Raw genomic sequence first — 19,628 nt, 5'->3', positions numbered from 1 at the left:
TCCAACCCCACCCCGAGAGTGCCACACACCAGTGTCTATCTGGAAAGGAATGTGCTGCAGGATTCATGCAGCCACCGCGACAAAGGTCAGAATTTAACCGGGGGTGAAATACGACATGAGGCCCAGGGGTAGGGTGAGGCCTGACAAAGGGAAGAGGGGCAATGTGGATGGAGGGTGGTGAAAGGAGGGGGACAGGAAGGGTGAGGGCTCACAATGGCAGGAAAGGGACAAGGAGGTGGATGAAGAAGAACGATGGAAGGCAGAGGGAAAACTGAGGGGAGGGAAACTAGACCCCAACAAGCTGCAAGGGAGCCAAAGGAATACCACATTGCTTCCTGGAGGGTGATGAGACTTATTGGTCAGTGCTGTTCTGGTGCATCTTGAATGCTCGCCATACAGATTGTACCCAGTTTTAATTGCTAATCCAGGCCTTATAGATTGTATAAGAATCCTGTCAAGTGATTCACTTACTATCGTTCACCCTGTGGCTGATTGGTTAGCATCCTTGCAGGGAGGTTTGCCAGTGCTGTTGGGGAGAGTTTAAACTAACTTGGCAGGAGCGTGGGATCCTGAGAGAAGGTTCAGCAGGGACACATGTGCAGCCAAAATTAGACGAGAGAGCAAGTGAGTGAGGAAGGCATAGAAGTTATAGGCTAATTAAGGCACAAAGGAGTTTGGCAAGAGTGGATGGAATTTATTTTAATACAAGGAGTCTGACGAACAGATGAGTTGAGGCACAAATTAATACATGGAGGTTTGCTGTCACTGAGACATGGTTGAGCGGGAGGCAGGATTGGCAGCTCAATATTCCAGGATTAGGATCATCAGACAAGACAGGGAAGGAGGTAAAAGAGGAGGGGGTATCGCAGTTTTGATCAGGGATTCGATTACTGCAGGAGGAGGGATGATATCTCAGAAGGCTCTTCAAATGAGGCCATATGGGTAGAACATAAAGACCACAGAGGAGTAATCACATTGCTGGGAGTGTTCTATAGGCTCCCTAACAGTCCGAGAGAAACAGAAGAGCAGATATGTAGACAAATTTCAGAGAAGTGTAAACGTAATAGGGTAGTGATAATAGGGATTGCAACTTGCCCAACATTAACTGGGCTAGTCATAGTGTGAAAAGCTTAGAGGGAACGGAATTCCTAAAATTTACCCAGGACAACATTGTAAGCTGGTATGTAGTAGGCCCTACAAGACAGGGGGATAGTCCTGGACTTAAATTTAGGTAACAAAGCTGGGCAAGTGGTTAAAGTATCAGTGAGGGAGCATATTGCAGAAAGCGATCATAACTCGGTTAGATTCAAGATTGTTATGGAAGAGGACATGAATGGGCCTGAAATCAAAATTCTAAACTGGGCTAAGGCTGATTTTAATGAGATCAGATACGATTTGGCCAGAGTGAAATGGAACAGGTACTTTTTGGGTAAATCTGTATCAGAACAGCGGGGTGCATTCAAGAAGGAAAGAGGGAGGGTACAAGGCCAACATGTTCCAATAAAGAAAAAGGGTGGGACCAGCAAATTCAGTGAGCCCTGGATATCGAGGGTTATACAGCACTGGATAAAGACAAAAAGGGCAGACATCAAGGGCTCAATACAGCAGAAACCCTGGAGGAATATAGAATGTGCAAGAGGTTACTTAAAAAGAAAATTAGGAAAGCAAAAAGGGACATGAAAGGATACTGGCAGGTAGAATAAAGGAAAATCCTAAGTTGTTTTACATTAAGGGTGAAAGGATACCTAGGGAAAGAGTAGTGCACAGTAAGGACCACGGTGGTAATTTGTGTGTGGAGTCGGAGGTTGTACGTAAGGTTCTAAATGAATATTTTGTGTCAGTGTTCACTAGTGAGAGAGACAATGTGGGGATAGAGGGAGGACTGTGGTACAATTAAAGAAATTAACATCGACGGTGAAGAGGTTCTGAGTGGTCTGGCAGGCTTTAAAGTAGATAAACCTCCAGGGCCGGATGGAATGTATCCCAGGCTGCTGAGTGAGGCAAGGGAGGAAATAACAGGGACACTGACAATAATTTTCAATTCCTCTCTGGCCACAGGAGAGGTCACTAAGAGTTTTAACAACACCAGGTTAAAGTCCAACAGGTTTATTTGGTAGCAATACCATAAGCTTTCGGAGCGCTGCTCCTTCGTCAGATGGAGTGGAAATGTGCTCTCAAACAGTGCACAGACTGTGTTCACCCCAGTCCAACGCCGGCATCTCCACAACAGGAGAGGTGCCAGGGGCTGGAGGACAGCCAATGTGGGACCATTATTCAAGAAGGGAGGATACCAGAAATGAAGAAGCTTAGATACAAAGGAAAATTAGAGAAATTGGGCTTTGTCTCCTTGGAACAGCGAAGATTAAGAGGTGACCTTATTGAGGTGTTCAAAATCATGAACAATGTTGACAGGGTAAAGAGGATATTCTGTATCAACTAGTTGGTGTGTCAGTGACTAGGGGTCACAATTTCAAGAGGGTCAGCAAGAGAGCTAGGAGTGAGATGAGGAGAAACTTCTTCACTCAGAGAGTTGCTGGGATTTGGAATGCGCTGCCTGCGAGAGTGGTGGAGGCAGATTCCATAGGAGGTTTCAAAAGAGAGCTGGATACATATTTGAGAGTGATGAGTTTAGCGGGTTATGGAGGTAGGGCTGGAGAATGGACTAGCTGGGTAGTCTATACCTCCCTCGCTGCTGTAAAATTCTATGATTCTACAGACCAGGACTCTACAGGCCAGTCAGTCTAACCTCAATGGTGGGGAAACTATTGGAAGCAATTCTCAGAGATAGAATTAATCTGAATCTGGAAAGGCAGGGATTAATCAAGAATAGTCAGCATGGTTTTGTTAAGGGGAGGTCATGTCTGACCAATTTGGTTGTATTTTTCAAAGAGGTGACCAGGTGGGTAGATGAGGGCAATGCACTTGACGTCGTCTTCTCGGACTCCAGCAAGGCTTTTGTTAAGGTCCCACATGGGAGACTGATAACCAGGTAAAAGCCCATGTGATCCAAGGAAGTTTGGCAAATTGGATCCAGAGTTGGTTGAGTGGCAGGAAGCAGAGTGATGGCCAAGAGATGCTTTTCTGACTGGAAGACTTTGTTCAGTGGGGTCCTGCAGAGATCAATGTTCATAGAAATCATAGAAACCCTACAGTACAGAAAGAGGCCATTCGGCCCATCGAGTCTGCACCGACCACAATCCCACCCAAGCCCTACCCCCATATCCCTACATATTTCCCACTAATCCCTCTAACCTACACATTTCAGGACACTAAGGGCATGTTGGACCCTTGCTGCTTGTGGTTTATATAAATGATTTTGACTTGAATGTAGAGGGTTGATCAATAAGTTCGCAGATAATACAAAAATTGGTAGGGTAGTAAATAGTCAGGAGGATAACCTTAGATTACAGGAAGGTATAGACAAGCTGGCCAGATGGGTTGATCAGTGGCAAATGGAATTCAAGCTGGATAAGTGTGAGGTTGTGCACTTGGGCAGGACAAACAAGGCAGGGGAATACATGATGAACAGCAGGACCCTGGGAAGCACTGAGGATCAGAGGGACCATGGTGTACATGTACACCGGTCCCTTAAGGTAGCAGGAGAGGTCATTAAGAAGGCATACGGTACACTTGCCTTCATCAGCTGAGGCAAAGAGTTTAAGAATAGGGAGGTTATGCTGAAATTATATAAAACATTGGTTAGGCCGCAGCTGGAGTGTTGTGTGCAGTTCTGGAATCCACATTGTAGGAGGGATGTGATAGCACTGGAAAGGGTGCAGAAGAGATTTACCAGGTTGTTGCCTGGGCTGGAGAGTTTTAGTTATGAAGAGAGATGGGATAGACTGGGGTTGTTTTCCCTGGAGCAGAGGAGACTGAGGGGGGAAATGATTGAGATGTATAAAATGATGAGGGGCATAGATAGAGCAGATAGGAAGAAACTTTTCCCCTTGATGGAGGGATAAATGACTTGGGGGCATAGATCTAAGGTAAGGGACAGGATGTTTAAGAGGGGATGTGAGGGAACGCTTTTTTACCCAGAGGGTGGTGGGAGTCCGGAACTCACTGCCTGAAAGGATGGTGGAGGCAGAGACCCACATAACATGGAAGAAGTATTTAGCCGGGCACTTGAGATGCCAAGTCATACAAAGCTATGGACGAAGTGCTGGAAAATGGGATTAGAATAATTGGGTGGTTATTTTTGACTGGGGCAGACGCAATGGGCTGAAGGGCCTTTTCTGTAGAACTCTATGACTCTCTGATTCTAATTTATAAAAATGTTCATCATGACTGATATGTTGCATGTACCGAGTTCTATTTCTGTGCCATTTTTGGAGATGTACAGAGAAGCTAATAGTAAACATTCACTATGTACAGAAACCACCCAGGGAACAACATGTTAGAACTACAACATCTGCAAGCTCCTGATTAATCTTCCCACAAAGAAAACCCTCAATAACAGTAACTGAACACGAGTTAACCTCAGGATGTGCCCATTTACAACAAGCCAGTTTACTTACAGCTCCAGAACATTGCATCACACCCTCTGATCAAACAATGAACCTTCCGACTTAACATGAGCAATGCCAGGGAGGTCTGCCAGCTTACAGCTACAGATATTGGGAGGTGTGAGGCTTCACAGTTGAGTGGGGAACAGGCTGGATTGAGCAATGGGTTGTTTCCAGTTATGATGTGGAGATGCCGGCGTTGGACTGGGGTAAACACAGTAAGAAGTTTAACAACACCAGGTTAAAGTCCAACAGGTTTATTTGGTAGCAAAAGCCACCTAGCTTTTGCTACCAAATAAACCTGTTGGACTTTAACCTGGTGTTGTTAAACTTCTTACTGTTGTTTCCAGTTAGTCAATGTTTGTACAAAAGGTTTGTTCTAAACAAATCACGGAAAGGCTGCTCATTCTGTTTCGGTTCCGGAATGTTCTTTAAAGGATAAGTACAGTAAATTGTGGAGGTCTTGTGACATGATGGGTAGCATCCCTGCCTCTGAGCCAAAAGCTTCAAGTTCGAGTCCCACCCCAGGAGTTGATGGCCAAGAGGTCATGTTCCAATCGCGGCCAAACAGAATAATTGAATCTCTACTGTACAGAAAGAGCCCATTCGGCCCATTGAGTCTGTACCAACCACAATCTCACCCAGGCCCTATTCCCGTAACCCCACATATTTACCCTACTAATCCCCCTGACACTAGGGTCAATTTAGCATGGCCAGTCAACCTAACCGGCACAACTTTGGACAGAACAAAGAACAAAGAACAAAGAAAATTACAGCACAGGAACAGGCCCTTCGGTCCTCCAAGCACCCGACCATGCTGCCCGACTTAACTAAAATCCCCTACCCTTCTGGGGACCATATCCCTCTATTCCCATCCTATTCATGTATTTGTCAAGCTGCCCCTTAAAAGTCACTACCGTATCCGCTTCCACTACTTCCCCCAGCAACGAGTTCCAGGCACCCACTACTCTCTGTGTAAAAAATCTGCCTCGTACATCTCCTTTAAACCTTGCCCCTCGTACCTTAAACCTGTGCCCCTGAGTAATTGGCTCTTCCACCCTGGGAAAAAGCTTCTGACTATCCACTCTGTCCATGCCTCTCATAATCTTGTAGACTTCTATCAGGTCGCCCCTCAACCTCCATCGTTCCAGTGAGAACAAACCAAGTTTCTCCAACCTCTCCTCATAGCTAATGCCCTCCATACCAGGCAACATCCTGGTCAATCTTTTCTGTACCCTCTCCAAAGCCTCCACATCCTTCTGGTAGTGTGGCGACCAGAATTGAACACTATATTCCGAGTGCGGCCTAATTAAGGTTCTATAAAGCTGCAACATGACTTGCCAATTTTTAAACTCAATGCCCCGGCTGATGAAGGCAAGAATGCCGTATGCCTTCTTGACTACCTTCTCCACCTGCATTGCCACTTTCAGTGATCTGTGTACCTGTACACCCAAATCCCTTTGCCTATCAATACTCTTAAGGGTTCTGCCATTTACTGTATATTTCCTATCTGTATTAGACCTTCCAAAATGCATTACCTCACATTTGTCCGGATTAAACTCCATCTGCCATCTCTCCGCCCCAAGTCTCCAACTGATCTATATCCTGCTGTATCCTCTGTTGGTCCTCATCGCTATCCGCAAATCCACCAACCTTTGTGTCGTCTGCAAACTTACTAATCAAACCAGTTACATTTTCCTCCAAATCATTTATAGATATTACAAACAGCAAAGGTCCCAGCACTGATCCCTGAGGAACGCCACTTGTCACAGCCCTCCATTCAGAAATGCACCCTTCCACTGCTACCCTCTGTGTTCTTTGACCGAGCCAGTTTTGTATCCATCTTGTCAGCTCACCTCTGATCCCATGCAACTTCACCTTCTGCACCAGTCTGCCATGAGGGACCTTGTCAAAGGCCTTCCTGAAATCCATGTGGACAACATCCACTGCCCTACCCTCATCAATCATCTTCATCACTTCCTCAAAAAACTCGATCAAGTTTGTGAGACACGACCTCCCCTTCACAAAACCACGTTGCCTCTCACTAATACGTCCACTTATTTCCAAGTGGGAATAAATCCTGTCTCGAAAAATCCTCTCCAATAATTTCCCTACCACTGATGTAAGGCTCACCGGCCTGTAATTACCTGGATTATTCTTGCTACCCTTCTTAAACAAAGGAACAACATTGGCTATTCTCCAATCCTCTGGGACCTCCCCTGTAAGAAGTCTCACAACACCAGGTTAAAGTCCAACAGGTTTATTTGGTAGCAAATACCATAAGCTTTCGGAGCGCTGCTCCTTCGTCAGATGGAGTGGAAATGTGCTCTCAAACAGGGCACAGCGACACAAAATCATGTTACAGAATACTGATTAGAATGCGAATCCCTACAGCCAGCTGTTCTCACTAGCTGTTCTGTCTGGAGACAATACACATCTCTTTAACCTGTGTTTAATGCTCCCTCCACCCACATTGTCTGTATCTTTAAGACCTGGCTGGCTGTAGGGATTCGCATTCTAATCAGTATTCTGTATCTTGATTTTGTGTCACGGGGTGTGGTGGGGGGTGGTGCGGGTGGAGATGGTTGGTTGCATTCTCCTTATTTTAAAGTAAAGTAAAGTTTATTTGTTAGTCACAAGTAAGGCTTACATTAACACTGCAATGAAGTTATTGTAAAGTTACTGTGCTAAAGAATTAAAATCTCAAACTCACCCAGAACATGTAACCTGACGAAGATGTAGATAAGTTTTGCCCCGTCGTTGGTGTCGTACAAACTTTGACACGTGAATCTTCCCTCAGCAGCGAGTTGCAGGTTGTCTATGACCAGGGACGCACTATCAGAGAGGACCTTCACATCACCAAACATGGAGGCCATTTTCTGCAGCTTGGGGCCCATTCCATAGTTGTACAGGACCGCACGGATGTCACTGAAGCCAGGTCTAGTAAAACCCCAAATGTAAATGGTGGGCAAAGTCTGGCCGCATTCCAGGATCACAGATCGACCTATGACCCCTTTCACCTGGCTCTCGATGTACGTGACCTCCTCGGGATCCAGGATATCCAACCCTGAGTCAGAAAGAGACCCAGTTACATTCAAAAATTAAACGTTTGGGATGCTGGGAAGGTCGGGTAACATCAGCGGGGGGGAGAGAAACAAAATTATCATTTCAGCTCCGTGACTTTTCCACAGAACTGGAAGATGTTAGAGAGTTAACAGGATTTACAGCGCAGGGAAAGAATAAAAGGAAGATCAGTGATCAAGTGGCAGGCAGGAGAGATTAAACAACAAACGGAATGATGTGAAAGACGAAAGAGGGAGTGAGAGGACAAGAGTAACAATGAAAGATGGATGCAGAGGAAATGTAAATGCTTAAAGGGGAAGGAAGCATGGACGGCATGGTGGCACAGTGGTTAGAACTGCTGCCTCACAGCACCAGGGACCCCTGTTCAATTCTGGCCTTGAGTGACAATCCATGCGGAGTTTGCACGTTCTCCCCATGTCTGCGTGGGTTTCCTCCGGGTGCTCCAGTTTCCTCCCACAGCCCAAAGATGTGTGGGTCAGGTTGATTGGCCATGCTAAATTTCCCATTAGCTTCCAAAGATATGTACGTTAGGGGGATTAGGGGGATAAATGTGTGGGGGTTATGGGGATAGGGCAGAGCGGTGAGCCTGGGTAAGATGCTCTGTTGGAGAGTCGGTGCAGACTCAATGGGCCAAATGGCCTCCTTCTGCACTGTAGAGATTCTATGGATAGCAGCCCCAATTGTTCAAGATTTTCTTAAACAATGAAGGTGGATGGGTCAAGATTCTGGAGTATTGCTTGATTACATCTGAAGAGGCACGGTGGCACAGTGGTTAGCACTGTTGCCTCACAGAGCCAGGGACCTAGGTTTGATTCCCGGCTTGGGTCACTGTCTGTGTGGAGTCTGCACATTCTCCCCATGTTTGCCTGGGTTTCCTCCAGGTGCTCCGGTTTCCTCCCACAGTCCGAAAGTCATGCCGGTTAGGTACATTGGCCATGCTAAATTCTCCCTCAGTGTACCCGAACAGGCGGCGGAGTGTGGCAACTAGGGGATTTTGACAGTAACTTCATTGCAGTGTTAAAATAAGCCTACTTGTGATACTGATAAATGATTTCAGTTTGTGTTTGTACCTGTTCATACCAGGCAGCATCCTAGTGAATCTACCCTGGCTGTACCTTCTTTACTGGCACAACATTCTTCCTATTGTGTGGAGCTCAATACTGCACACACCCATATGTGAGCTAAACCGAGAGTGAATCGGTGAACAGAGTAACAACGGGATTTTCGTGTGAGTGGGAATTCAAAGCAGAGCGGGTAGGGAATGAGTAACTTAAATCAAGCGTAACAGAAAATAAATAAACATATAAATAAGTAATTCAAGAATCTAATTCAATCTAAGCAGCTAAAACTAAAATTAATTAAGTAGCATGTAGCAACATTAAAAGGTTCTGAATTATAATGAACGATCAATAAATAATAATGCTAACAATATTAAGTAAGCAATAATAAACAAAAACAATAAATAATGAATAAGTAGTAAATAAAAGGAGTTCATAGAATCTCTACAGTGCAGAAGGAGGCCATTCAGCCCATCAAGTCTGCACCAACCACAATCCCACCTGGGCTCTATCCCCACAACCCCACACATTTACCCTGCTAACTCCCCTGACACTCAGGTCAATTTAGCACAGCCTGTCAACCTAACCCGTGCATCTTTGGATCGTAGGGGGAAACCGGAGCACCCGGAGGAAACTCACGTAGACATGGGGAGAATGTGCAAACTCCACACAGACAGTGACCCGAGGCAGAATTGAACCCGGGATCCTGGCCCTGTGAGGCAGCAGTGCTAACCACCGTGCCGCCCAGTTAAGGCGATACAACATTGATATAACACTAAGTAATTAATTTACGTAGAATGATGGGATAGCTACAACCTGTTATCTGAAATTCTGATGTAATGTGGAAACCCAGAGTGCTTTGAATGTCCTGGATGATCACACGTGACATCCAGTGATCATCTACTCGAACTAGAGCTCAGGGTTTTTTTAATTCACTCGTGGGAAATGGCTGCTTGTCCATCCCTAATTGCCCTTGAACTGAGTGGCTTGCTCGGCAATTTCAGTTGAAAGTTAACCACATTGTTCTGGGTCTGAAGTCGCATGTAGGCCAGACTGGGTAAGGATGGCAGATTTCCTTCCCTAAAGGGACATCAGTGAAACAGATGGGTTTTTACAACAATCAACGATGGTTTCATGGTCATCAGTAAATTCTTAATTCCAGATATTTTGAATTGAATTCAAATTCCACCATCTGCCGTGGTGGGATTCGAACCCCGGGTCCCCAGCTGAGCTTCCGGATTAATAATCTAGCGATAATACCACCAGGCCATCGCCTCTCCTTTCTACATTTTGAAAATCTGCTGGAGGCACTGCAGAAAGCTGAGAGCTTCAGCCGGCAGCGCAGGAATGTTCCGGAACTATGACACCCTCAGACCTGTTTTCAGTGCTGAATGAGAGGGACAACACCTCAGCAGACTGCAGTCCAGAACCTGTCTGCAGGGTCACGGAGAGAGTGGCAGCAAAGTGCAGACCTGCAGTTGTCACATGGGATTCAATAGTCATTTGGCAGTACAGAACTTGAGTAAAGCTGGAAAAAGAGACACTTTGTCGAAACTTTTCATCTTGTACTCATCAGGAAACTTTGCAAGAATACCAATGTCAGGGAAAGCAACAAATTTATACTGATTGAGAAAAGGATGCTGATTGTTTGGAAAGTTAGCCCGATTGGTAGCGAATTTGCCAAGATGTTGTTTTCCCTTACATTGGTATTGTTCTGATTTGTCCTGATGAGTGCAAGGTGTAAAGCTTCAACAAAGTGTCGCTTTCTTCAACGATAGTCAAGCACTTCTCCATCCATTGACATGCGTCCTGTGCTGTCCCCCTGGTGTCAAGGTAAGGGACATTGTTGAGGGGGTGCAGAACATTTAGAGGGAAACAACCAAAGTCGTGGTCCATTGGGGTCCAATGACATGGGCGAGGAAAAGATTGTGGCCCTGTGGTCAGAATTTCAGAAGTTATGGAGCAGAACCTCAAAGGCAATGATCCTGGGATTACTCTCAATGTCACGCGTTGAGTGTTCATTATAGGTCACCAAACATTGGGAGTGATATAGAGAAGAAAACTCTAAAAATTAGAGGTTACTGAGAATGGGGAAGTTCAACTATTAACTATAAAACCATAAGACATAGGAGCAGGAGTAGGCCATTCAGCCCATCGAATCTGCTCTGCCATTCAATGAGATCATGATTGATCTGATATGATAATCCTCAATTCCATTTACCAGTCTTATCCCCATTATCCGTGATTCCCTTACTGATTAAAAATCTTATCTATCTCAACCTTGAACAAACTCAATGACCCAGCCTCTACAGCCCTCTCTGGAAAAGAATTCCACAGATTCACTCCCCCCTGAATGAAGAAATTCCTCATAATCTCTGCCTCAAACGGGGGACCCCGTACTCTGAGATTATTCCCTCGGGTCCTAGACTCTCACATAACGGGAAATAACCTCTCATCATCCACCCTGTTAAGCTCCCTGAGAATTCTATAAGTCTCAGTAAGGTCACCTCTCATTCTTCTAAACTCCAATGAGTGGCCCAACCCACTCAACCTCTCCTATATAAACTGAGAAATTAACAGGGAAAGTAGGGGGAGAATTCCTTAATTCTTGAATATTCGCTCAGGAGAACATTTTGGATCTATGTACACATTGAGAAAGGAAGCAGTACTGAACCTCATTCTAGGGAAGGAAATAAGGCAATGCAGCATGTTTCAGTAGGGGAGCATTTGGGAAAAAGTGATCACAATATCATGAAGATTAGAATGGTCATGGAAAATGACATGGAAGAATCAAATCTGATAAAATTCGCTGGGAAGAGGGCTCATTTTGATATGGTATAAAGGGATCTGGCCCTGGTGGATTGGAATCAAAGGTGAACTAGTGAAACAGCTAAATGATAGACAAAAAAGGCCCACCTGTGGAGAATCATCATAGAATCCTACAGTGCAGAAGGAGACCATCGAGTCTGCACCGACCACAATCCCACCCAGGCCCTATCCCCATAACCCCATGCATTTACCCTAGCTCATCCCCCTGGCACTAAGGGGCAATTTAGCATGGCCAATCGACCTAACCTGCACATCTTTGAACTGTGGGAGGAAACCGGAGCACCCGGAGGAAACCCACGCAGACACGGGGAGAACACGTAAACTCCACACAGACAGTGACCCAAGCTGAGAATTGAACCCTGGTCTCTGGTGCTGAGAGGCAGCAGCGCCACCGTGCCATCCAGTAAACAAAGGGGACATCATTAAGATAGGAAATTAATCTTTTGCGTGTCTTCACTAAAGAACAGGACTCTAACAATGTCACAGGAAGGGAGAGGGTAGGAGAGACATTGGATCGGATACAAATAGATAAGGAGGATGTATTTACAAGTTTGGCATTGCCCAAAGTCACCCAATCCAGAGAATGGATTTCATTAACTATTCTGGTGGATGGAGCCAGGGGCATTGGTGGTGGGAGAGGGGATAGAGAGCCAGGGGTGAATTTATTTAAGGTCTAGTTGCGCTTGAAGCCTCTTGCCCCCCGACATAATCCTTACGGCCAACAGAGAAGACACTTAACTCTGGGCTATATTCCAACCCCAGTGAAAGTTGCTAGAAGTGTGAGTTTTACCCCCAGTGCACCATACTGCTTCCCTGTAATGTAAAGCAATTATAGTATTGCTAGACATTTCCAAACACAAACACACTGCAGAACATCCCCCTGCAACAGCACTCAGTACATTTACACACTTCATTATTTGTGTTGGAAGGAAACAGTCAGGTTTGAAAGGATGAGCCTTAAAACTATATTTCATCCTATTGCGCTATAACTTCAAAATTACTTTCCCAGGGGTTTGGGCAGCAGACAAACCCTGCCTCAAATCTTACCCCAGATCTTACCCCAGATCTTACCCCAGATCTTACCCCAGATCTTACCCCAGACCTTACCTAGGGCCAGCGGGGCAAGAATCCAGAGAAACCGAAACTGGGTTTGAAATTTCCGAGTCAATCCATCACCCATTTCTGGACCATGCTGCTGCAGGATGTGAACACCCGCTTTTGACCAACGTGCTGGCAGGATCAGCGGCCCTGAGCAACCTATCTCAATCCTCTCCTCCACATTTCCATCCTCCGTACATTTTGCCCAGGGGTCCGGTGTGAGCAATCACGGTGAAGTATCTGCACTGACTCAGGCAAACGTGACCCATGGAACATGAGGCACTTGCAAGCTTCTCAGATTGACTCTGAATTATTCATCGACCCTTCTTTGATAATGCAGTGTCTGTTTACCAATGTGCTGTCAGTCTATCTATTATGCAGAGGTAAACCTTTCCCCTCGGTCCCAGTCATTTGTCTGATTACTTCCATCAATTCCAACATAAATCAAATCAGAATCTAACTCGGGGACATTTAGCCAATTTCAGGAGAAGTCACCCTTCACCGTGTGGAATTCCCAAGATGTTTGTGCTCCTCGCTCCACTTAGTGCTTATCACTGGCCCCTCAGAGAAACACTTTTCCCTCACCTCTGTCCTTCCTCAACTGTGTCACTTGCTCCCATGAAAATGAATCCATAATTGATGGGAGAACCCTGGGTATAAACTGGGCAAAAGGCCTCATGCAGTTGAACATAATGCTCGTTACAAGGTTAAAATAAGAATGAGATACAAGCTGGTATCTATCTAATCAGGGGTTGAGAGATTTATATATACAGTGGCACAGGGGTTAGCACTGCTGCCTTAAAACCCCAGGGACCCGGGTTTGATTCCTGGCTCGGGTCACTGTCTGTGTGGAGTCTGCACATTCTCTGCATGTCTGCATGGGTTTCCTCCGGATGCTCCAGTTTCCTCCCACAGTCCGAAAGATGTGCTGGTTAGATGCATTGGCCAAGCTAAATTTTCCGTCAATGTACTTGATGCACCATTGATTATGCAAAGATTTGTTGTTGGGAAATAACAGGCTTTTATTTACGAAAGAATTGGAGCACACCCAAACTGATAGCTAATCTGAACTGAGGCAAAAGGGGCGGAGAGCAGTCGCAGAGAAGGGTGGAGTCCCGGATTGAGGCAGCAGGGGCATGTCCAGACATATCACACAAACAGACAATACTACAGTGGTTCACCACAGTCCCTGAACAGGCGCCAGAGTGTAGCGACTAGAGGATTTTCACAGTAACTTCATTGCAGTGTAAATTTAAACCTACTTGTGACACGAATAAATAAATGTTAAAATACAATAATACATTCAGGAGGATTTACTAGACGAATACCAGGAATGAGTGGGGTTGTTTTACGAGGAAAGGTTGGAGAGGTCAGGGTTGTATCTGATGGAATTTGGAAGAGTAAGAGGTGACTGGATCAAAACCTCTATGATCCAGTGGGGTATTGACAGGGTGGATGTGGAGAGGATGTTTCCTCTTATGGGAGAATCTAGAATTAGTGGTCACTGATTAAAACTAAGGGGTCGCTCATTTAAGGCAGTGATGAGGAGAAATCTTTTCTCTCAGAAGGTTATGAGTCTCTGGAGCTCTCTTCCTCAAAAGGCAGTGGAAGCAGAGTCTTTGAATCTTATTAAGGCAGAGCTGGATAGATTCTTGATTAACAAGAGGGTGAAAGGTTATTGGGGGTGGGAGGGAATGTGGGGTTGAGATTACAATCAGATCAGCCATGATCTCATTGAATGGTGTAGGAGCAGGCCCGAGGGGCCAAATGGCCTACTCCTGGTCCCAAATCACATGTATACTCGTATGATTTATTTATACTCAATATTAAAGGAGTGTATAACAGACTGAAATCTAATTCAGCTGTTCAGTTGCTGTATGTGTGGGAGTGAGTCACAAGCTGGAATCTCAGCTAGCGGTTTAGCAACAATAATAATGGACGGCGTGGTGGCATAGTGGTTAGCACTGCTGCCTCACAGTGCCCGGGATCATGGTTCAATTCCGGCCTCGGGTCACTGTCTGTGTGGAGTTTGCACATTCTCCCCGTGTCTGCGTGGGTTTCCTCCGGGTGCTCCGGTTTCCTCCCACAGTCCAAAAATGTGCAGATTAGGTGATTGGCCATGGTAAATTGCCCCTAGCGTCAGGGGGATTAGCAGGGATTTTATGATCCTGATTTGCATTTACATGCATCATTAACATAATGAAATATCCCACAGAGCATTGTATGGCAAAATTAGACAACGAACCACCAACGATCCACCAAAGCGATAGATTTTAAGAAGCATCTTTAAAGAAGAAAGAGAAGTGGAGAGGTTCAGCAAGGGAACCCCAAGAATTTTGGGATTAGGCAGCAGAGGGCGTGGTGACCTATGATGGAGAGATTGAAGTCAGCGGGTGCTCAAGTTGGCAAATCAGAGGTCAGATGTCTCGGTGGGTTGCGAGGCTGGAGGAGGTTACAGAGAGAGGGAAAGGGGACTCCATGGATGGATTTGAAAGAAATAATGATAATTTTAAAGTGAGGGTGCTGGTTGACTGTGAGCCAGTGTAGATTAGTGACATTGGTGTGAGCACAAATATGGGCAGCAGGATGTTGGATTTAGAATGTGGGAGGCCAGCCACGAGTGCTTTGGAATAGTTGTCTGTGGAGGTAACAAACATCTGGATGTGGTTTTCAGCAGCGGACTGGCTGTGACAGGGGTAAAGCTGGGTGCTGTTACAGAGCTGGAAATAGGTGATCATAGAATCCCCACAGTGTTAAAGGAGGCCATCCGACCCACCGAGTCCGCACCGATAACAATCCCACCCAGGACCTATCCCTGTAACCCCAAATATTTACCCTACTAGTCCCCCTGACACTAAGGGGCAATTTAGCATGGCCAATCCACCTAACCCGCACATCTTTGGACTGTGGGAGGAAACTGGAGCACCCGGAGGAAACCCACACAAACAATATGCAGACTCCACACAGACAGTGACCCAAGCCGGGAATCGAACTCAGGCCCCTGGAGCTGTGAGGCAGCAGTGTTAACCACTGTGCCACCGTGTCGCCCCATTAATCTTGGAGATGGTGTAAATAGCTAGCTATAAGCTCATCTCAAGGTCAAATGTGACACCGAAGTTGTGAACAGGTTGACTTAATCTCAGACTGATGCCAGGGAGGGGGGGTTGAGGATGGAGTTTGGAGCAGAGACTGAAAACAGTGGCTTCAATCATCCCATTATTTAATTGAAGGAATCTTAGGCCAGAATTCTCCGGCTGTTCACGCCCCACTCCCACTAACAGTGAGAACAGAAAACATGACACTCAGCTAAATCTCCATTCACTGCAGTGGGACCGGAGGAATCCCAACCACGGCGTGGTCGGAGATTCTGGCCTTTATACTCACCCAGTACGGGATGCCGACTAAACAGTCCAATAATTTAGCAACAGTGGAGAGGTGGAGCTGGGTATTGTCAGGGTATATGTGAAAACCCGTGCTGCGGTTTCAGACAGGCAACATGTAGATGAGAAGGAAGAGGGGGCCAAAGATCGACCAATGGGGACAAATTCAGAAATAAGCGTGTGGGAACAGGAAGAGAAGTCATTGCAAGTAAATCTCTGGTTATGATCAGGTCGATAAGAATGGAACCAGGCAAGAGCAGCCCCACCCAGCTGGATAGCATTGGAGAGGTGTTGGAGAAAGATAGTGTGGTCAAACCTAGCAAAATTTGCAGAGAGGTCAAGAAGGTCAAAACAGGATGGTTTATCTTGTCACAGTCACTATAGGATTTTGAGTACATTTCCATACTGTGAGATGTATCTGAAATTAAGGATAACTGATGATAAGTTACAGGAACCTAATGGAGGGGTTTAGCTGATCTCATGGGTCTTTGAGACTGAAGCTTGAGACTTGGTATCGCCATCACCTAGCGCCAAGATTAGATCACTGCCTTAGAGCCATTCCCGATATAAGACCATAAGACCATAAGACATAAGAGCAGAATTAGGCCACTCGGTCCATCAAGTCTGCTCTGCCATTCAATCATGGCTGATATTTTTCTCATCCTCATTCTCCTGCCTTTTCCCCATAACCCCTGATCCCCTTATTAATCAAGAACCTATCTATCTCTGTCTTAAAGACACTCAATGACCTGTCCACAGCTTTCTGCGGCAAAGAGTTCGACAGATTCATCACTCTTTGGCTGAAGAAATTTCTCCTCATCTCTGTTCTGTTAGCCTGAGGTTATGCTCTCTGGTTCTAGTTTTTCCTACTAGTGGAAACATCCTCTCGACGTCCACTCTATCCAGTCCTTGCAGTATCCTGTAAGTTTCAATAAGATCCCCCCTCATCCTTCTAAACTCCAACGAGTACAGACCCAGAGTCCTCAACCGTTCCTCATACAACAAGCTCTTCATTCCTGGGATCATTCTTGTGAACCTCCTCTGGACTCTTTCCAAGCTGTAATATAACAAAGCTGGCTGTGAAGGGCTTTGGGATATTAGCAGTGCTTTAAAAATATCCTGAGATTATCCAATGTTACCACAGGGACTGCAGTGGTTCAAGAAGGCCCCATTTTCTCGAGGGCAATTCAGTATGAGCAATAAATGCTGGCCTAGCCAGCAATACCCAAGATGAAATAATAAATTAGATAATAATAAATTAAACAACAAGTGCTGACCTGCATGCTTTGGGTGAATGGACAACTAGAGGAAACCAGTTGTATAGTGAATGCAGAAACCCGGGGAATGTCAGGTCTGCCCAACTTTCACCTGTTCCTTCTTTATTAAAAGGCGGCTGCCCTAATAGAGGTCTTCAAATTTCTGGAGGTGTTTGATAGTGTATAGATAAAGAAGATGTTTTCACTTGTGTGGGGAATCCAAAACTAAAGATAGGATAGCCACGAATAAATTGATAGTGAATTCAGGGGAAACGCCTTTACCCGGAGAGTGGTGAGAATGTGATAGATGTGAGCACTGCGTTTCAGTGGGAGTTAGATATGTGCCTGAGACAAAAAGGAAGAGAACTTCTTGCCTGGGTGAGGTGAAGTCAATAGAGTGGGAGGAATCTTGGGTTGCCAATTCCCCGGGAGTGGCCTGGAGTCTCCAGGATTGGAGATCAATCTCCAGGTCAGGGCTAAGCAGAAATCTGGTCGGGACATTTAAAACAATTGGTTTTTGTCATTTTCTTTGATCATTTCTCTCTACTGGATATAAAAAGATTGAAAGTGTGGATAAAAGATTATTTGGCTGACAGTCAAACATCATCTAATTGGGATGGTTAGCACTGCTGCCTCACAGTGCCAGGGACCCAGGTTCAATTCTGGCCTTGGCTCGCTGTCTGTGTGGAGTTTATACGTTCTCCCCATGTCTGCATGAGTTTCCTCCAGGTGCTCCAGTTTCCTCCCACAGTCCAAAGGGTTAGGTGGATTGGCCATGCTAAATTGACCCTTAGTATCTTAAGATGTGTAGGTTAGGGGGATTAGCGGGGTAAATACCTGGGGTTACAGGGATCGGGCCTAGGTAAGATGCTCTTTTGGAGAGTAAGAGCAGACTCGATGGGCCGAATGGCCTCCTTCGGCACTGTAGGGATTCTATGGATTAGTTGGGTAATGAATCTTTTTGCTTTCCAATTGACGTAGGAAGACAGTGCGTCACAAGGGTGGATGTGTTGGCCGACTAATGACTGGAGCATGTGCGAGGGGAAGTCATGTGGTGAAACCTCCAGGAACACATTAAATTGCAGTTGACAACCCTACTTGTGTGAACAGGCTAGATGCTAGAATAGACGCATTGGGCTAAATGATGGTAAGTTCAATGTAACACTGGCGATCAGCTTGTTCTGTGTTTGGTAAGTGTCACAGCAACACTCAGGTCCTGGAGTCACCATGCATCTGATCGATGAACCTATTCGTAATACAGGGTGTGGCGTAATCACCGAAAGCATTGACAGTGTTGGCAGAGGGTTGAACACTGGAAGTAAGAGCTAACATTCTCCCCATGTCTGTGTGGGTTTCCTCCGGGTGCTCCGGTTTCCTCCCACAGTCCAAAGATGTGCAGGTTAGGTGGATTGGCCATGCTCAATTGCCCCTAGTTTCGGGGGGGATTAGCAAGGTAAATATGTGGGGTACAGGGATAGGGTGGGATTGTTGTCGGTGCAGGCTCGATGGGCCAAATGGCCTCCTTCTGTACTGTAGGGGTTCTATGATTCTATGAACATATACAATACAAGTGTGGTCATTCTCAGTGACATCCTCAAGGCCTAGTCCTTGTCTGCCAAGTAACCCAAACTCTTCACCCACCCACAGATTGCCTTGACAACAGGCCCCTTGGAGACAGATAGGTTTACACAATGACACGCAGACCACACAAGCCGATCACCAAAAAAAAGATCTAGAATCATTGCAAGCTCCAATTAAATTACCACCTTTTGCTCAATTGGACTCCACATTCTGAATTCTTGTACAGCAAGTGTCACTACCGTGAGAAAATATAACTTTACCACTGCTCTTTTCTTTGTAGGGACTCAAGCTCCAGTTTCACACAGTTGGCATACATCCAATGAAGCCTCAGATCTATCAGAAAACTGAAGCAAACAATAATAAATCATTCAGCTTGATTCTCGAGTGTCCTGGCTGGTATTAACCATCCATGTTATTAATGCCTAGGGATATTGCTCAGCTGTATCTCAAACAGCCTCAGCTCTATCATTTGATCATAATTGCCAAATACCAAACTCCAATGGCATCATAATTAAGTTCTAAGAATGAACAGAACGCAAAATTATATCCTGCAATTGTTCAACAAAGCAGATCTAAAGAAAGTCTAATGACAAATTGTTATATTAATCGTTTGGGCGCCAAATGGTACAATAGGACTAGGGTTCAAATGTACTTCGAGATCATGCAACGAGTTTCAGGTCACAATGAAAGAATTTGCAAGGCTGTCAATTCTTCTATATCACTGGGAAGAAAGAATGGGGAAAAGGTAAACAATCCTGTGTTGTGGAATATCAGACACCAACCCTTAAACTCCATGGAACCAGAGAATTCCTACAGTGCAGAAGGAGGCCATTCAGC

At 45.5% G+C, this 19,628-nt stretch overlaps 1 protein-coding gene across 1 annotated transcript in view; it reads right to left on the bottom strand.

The window, feature by feature from the left end:
- The window catches only part of LOC144479888 (V-set and immunoglobulin domain-containing protein 10-like 2), a 74,079-nt gene extending 61,423 nt beyond the window's left edge, over nt 1-12,656 (bottom strand). The window contains exons 1-2 of the mRNA XM_078198927.1: nt 12,584-12,656; nt 7,219-7,572 (exon numbers count right to left, since the gene is read on the bottom strand). Of these exons, the coding sequence (XP_078055053.1) occupies nt 7,219-7,572; nt 12,584-12,656 (427 nt within the window). The remainder of the gene's footprint in view (nt 1-7,218; nt 7,573-12,583) is intronic.
- Between the last annotated feature and the right edge of the window lie 6,972 nt (nt 12,657-19,628).

The sequence above is a fragment of the Mustelus asterias genome, chromosome 27, assembly GCF_964213995.1.
Source record: "Mustelus asterias chromosome 27, sMusAst1.hap1.1, whole genome shotgun sequence".
NCBI classification, from domain to species: domain Eukaryota; kingdom Metazoa; phylum Chordata; class Chondrichthyes; order Carcharhiniformes; family Triakidae; genus Mustelus; species Mustelus asterias.
The sequence above is the reverse complement of the archived record's forward strand: the minus strand, read 5'-3'. Positions and strand labels throughout refer to the sequence as shown.